Source organism: Blastocystis sp. subtype 4, assembly GCF_000743755.1.
Source record: "Blastocystis sp. subtype 4 strain WR1 chromosome Unknown seqid_0597, whole genome shotgun sequence".
In the NCBI taxonomy this organism is placed as follows: Eukaryota; class Bigyra; order Opalinata; family Blastocystidae; genus Blastocystis; species Blastocystis sp. subtype 4.
This window is the reverse complement of record NW_014568950.1, coordinates 1-3,065: the sequence shown is the minus strand read 5'-3', so window position 1 is coordinate 3,065 and position 3,065 is coordinate 1. Positions and strand designations below refer to the sequence as shown.

The 3,065-nt window shown below is 43.9% G+C and overlaps 2 protein-coding genes across 2 annotated transcripts; one reads left to right on the top strand and one right to left on the bottom strand.

Annotated features, from left to right (window-relative positions):
* Positions 1-27: 27 nt before the first annotated feature.
* JH06_5268 (60S acidic ribosomal protein P1) lies at positions 28-451 on the top strand (the record flags this gene model as incomplete). Its single annotated transcript, XM_014669393.1, has 3 exons — positions 28-108; positions 167-293; positions 324-451. The coding sequence occupies 3 exons, from the start codon at positions 28-30 to the stop codon at positions 449-451; spliced, it is 336 nt and encodes a 111-aa protein (XP_014524879.1).
* A 132-nt stretch (positions 452-583) lies between these two features.
* JH06_5267 (GMP synthase) lies at positions 584-2,331 on the bottom strand (the record flags this gene model as incomplete). Its single annotated transcript, XM_014669392.1, is given in 6 exon segments — positions 584-757; positions 788-1,249; positions 1,280-1,872; positions 1,903-2,119; positions 2,133-2,227; positions 2,253-2,331. 6 exon segments carry the CDS (start codon positions 2,329-2,331, stop codon positions 584-586), a joined length of 1,620 nt encoding a protein of 539 aa, XP_014524878.1.
* Between the last annotated feature and the right edge of the window lie 734 nt (positions 2,332-3,065).

Below are 3,065 nucleotides of genomic sequence, written 5' to 3'. Positions count from 1 at the left end.
TTGTTCCCACAAATAACTAGGCTACGAATGGCTTTTGTTGCTCCTGCTGAACACGACGAGGTTGTCTGTGCCCTCGCTACTCTCTTGCTTGCTGATGGTGGTGTTAAGGTTGAGACCGCTATGATTGAGAAGGTTGGGTTGTTTGAGTGTTGAAATGAGTGAATAGGTGTTGAAGGCTACCAACAACACTGTTGAGCCCTACTGGCCTATGCTGTTCGCCAAGTATCTTGGTGAGAAGGACATTAGTGAGCTTCTGTTGAAGCCTAGCTGTGGTGCTGCTGCTCCTGTCGCTGGTATATGATATGAGAGTATTTGATAGGTAGCTGCCGCTGCTGCTGAAGGTGAAGCTGCTGAGGAGAAGAAGGAGGAGAAGAAGGAAGAGGAAGAAGAGGAGGAGGATATTGATATGTCTGGAGGTGGTCTCTTTGGAGATGATGACGATGACTGGTAAACAAGACACTCCTTTTAAAGTCATGAAAGCCTTATGATTTGTTTGTTGAACTATATGAATACAAGTGGGAATATCAGTCTCTTTGAACACTTACTGTCTTCTCACCAAACAAACCAAACATAAAAGAGTAACTCATTCCCACTCAATAGTGGCTGGAGGCTTCGAAGAGATATCATAAACACAACGATTGATTCCTTTCACTTCATTGATGATACGATTCGAGATACGAGCCAACAGATCATAAGGGAAACGGTACCAATCTGCAGTCATATAGTCTGTAGTCTGAACACAACGAATTGCTGCAGTCTACACTTCATCTCCTTCAGTCATTCTCACCTGTTCATAAGTACGACCATCTCCCATCACACCCACAGAACGAACAGGCAGAAGCACTACCAAAGCCTGTCCAATCTTCTCATACTCACCAGCTGCACGAATCTCATCAATCAGAATCTTATCAGCCTGACGCAGAATATCCAGCTGTTCCTTACTCACAGCTCCAATACAACGAATAGCCAAACCAGGACCTGGGAATGGATGTCTCCAAATACACTCATGAGGAAGACCCAACTCCTTTCCCAACTCTCGTACCTCATCCTTAAACAGTTCTCGTAATGGTTCAATCAGCTTCAACTTCATGTTCTCCTTCAATCCACCAACATTGTGATGGGACTTGATTGTAGCTGAAGGACCACGGAATGAAGTGGACTCGATCACATCAGGATACAGTGTACCTTGTAACAGGAAGTCAACATGACCCACTCTCTCTTCAATCTTCTTTGCTTCAGCTTCAAATACCTATCTCTCATTCTCTCCTTTCATTCATACATCAATAAATGTGCCTCCGATGATCTTACGCTTCTGTTCTGGATCTGACACACCAGCCAACTTTGATAGGAACAGCTCTGAAGCATCAGCTAACGTCAGATCAATCCCAGCACCTCCCAAACGCTCCAATACCTCCTGACTCTCATTCATACGCAACAGTCCATTGTCCACCAACACTGCGTGGAATCGATTTCCAATCGCACGATTCAGGAGAACAGCAGCCACACTACTGTCCACACCACCACTCACAGCACCAATCACATGCCCATTCTCACCCACCTCTCTACGAATACGATCGACTGCCTCCTGCACAAATGAACCCATGAACCAATCTGCCTTCGCCTTACACACACCACACACGAAATTCTTCAACAGAATACGACCCTGAGGCGTATGAGTCACTTCGGGATGGAACTGAATACCATACATCGCACTCGTCTCACTAGCAATCGCTGCATGTTCTGCATTCTTCGTTGCACCAATATCGAAGAATCCTTTCGGCAGTGCAGATAACTTGTCTCCATGACTCATCCACACTTGGAAGGAACTCTCCAAACCTTCAAACAAATCCAAGGCCTTCTTATGCTGAGATTCTATTCATCATATCAATACTCTTCCCTCACCTGACAGATTATCAACAATACCAACAAGAGCATGACCATATTCACGATGCTCACAAGAAGCTACCGTTCCTCCATAGTGATATGCAATCTCTTGGAGACCATAACAGATTCCCAACAACGGAAGATGAGACTCTTCAAGATACTTCCACAAAGCAGCCGAAACATGAGGGGCATCCTTCTCATAGACACTACTTGGACCACCCGAAAAGATAACACCCTACAAACCTCACTTCCACAACAACAAGACAAACACGCACATTCTTCTTCTCCATCACTACCTTCACATCTACCAGACAAGAGAACAGTTCACAATACACATTAAACTCTAGAAATGAGAAAACACTCCAAACCCCTTCCTCGCACGCGACGAGCGATTAGATGGCTGTACTGAGAACCAAAGTCAAGAATGATAATTTCGTCGTGCTCCATTACTGGCTGTTTGTAAAGATAACCAATTCCAACAATCCACCAAAATCATCTTGTTTCTTGGACTGAATGGACTCTTGATTTCTGTCATTCCTTAAGAACTAGAGAAATGGACCTTCAGAATGGGGTCAACCCAATTCCCAGAATCAAGACAATTGTCGCAATGATCAGATTGTCAACAAACACATCAAAGTGAATTTACACGTNGGAACCTTAGGCATTTCCAAAGATCCAATCTTCGCTAAGTTTCAAACTCAGATTTGAACAGCATGTCTGACACTGAAGATAGTGATACGAGTTCGACGGATGATATGTATTCGACTCTCTGTTTCCTTCATTTCAAGACTCGAAATTCCCTTCTACTCGCCTCTGTTGACAAGAAAGCCTGTTCCACAATCTTCGGAAATAGGACCATCGTTGTCACTCCAAGAACGTATTCAGAACATCCAACGAGATGAGGCGGTCCTTCATTCCTTCACAACTGTTCAGAATCCATCGCCACAACCTCTTTCTGTAATGTTCCATTCTTTCATTAACAAATCAGCAAGAAATCTATGAAGTTCCTCCTCTAAAAGGTCAGTTTGTCTTCACTCACTTTCATTTCTCTCCTTGTCCCATTGCAGTACCTCTCATCACACCAGATGACATATCGGAGAATAGTCTATTAGAGCCTCTCAACAAGTTCCTTGAAGCTGCTTATTCTGGTACAGGCTGATTCAATTTCTTATCCACAGAAT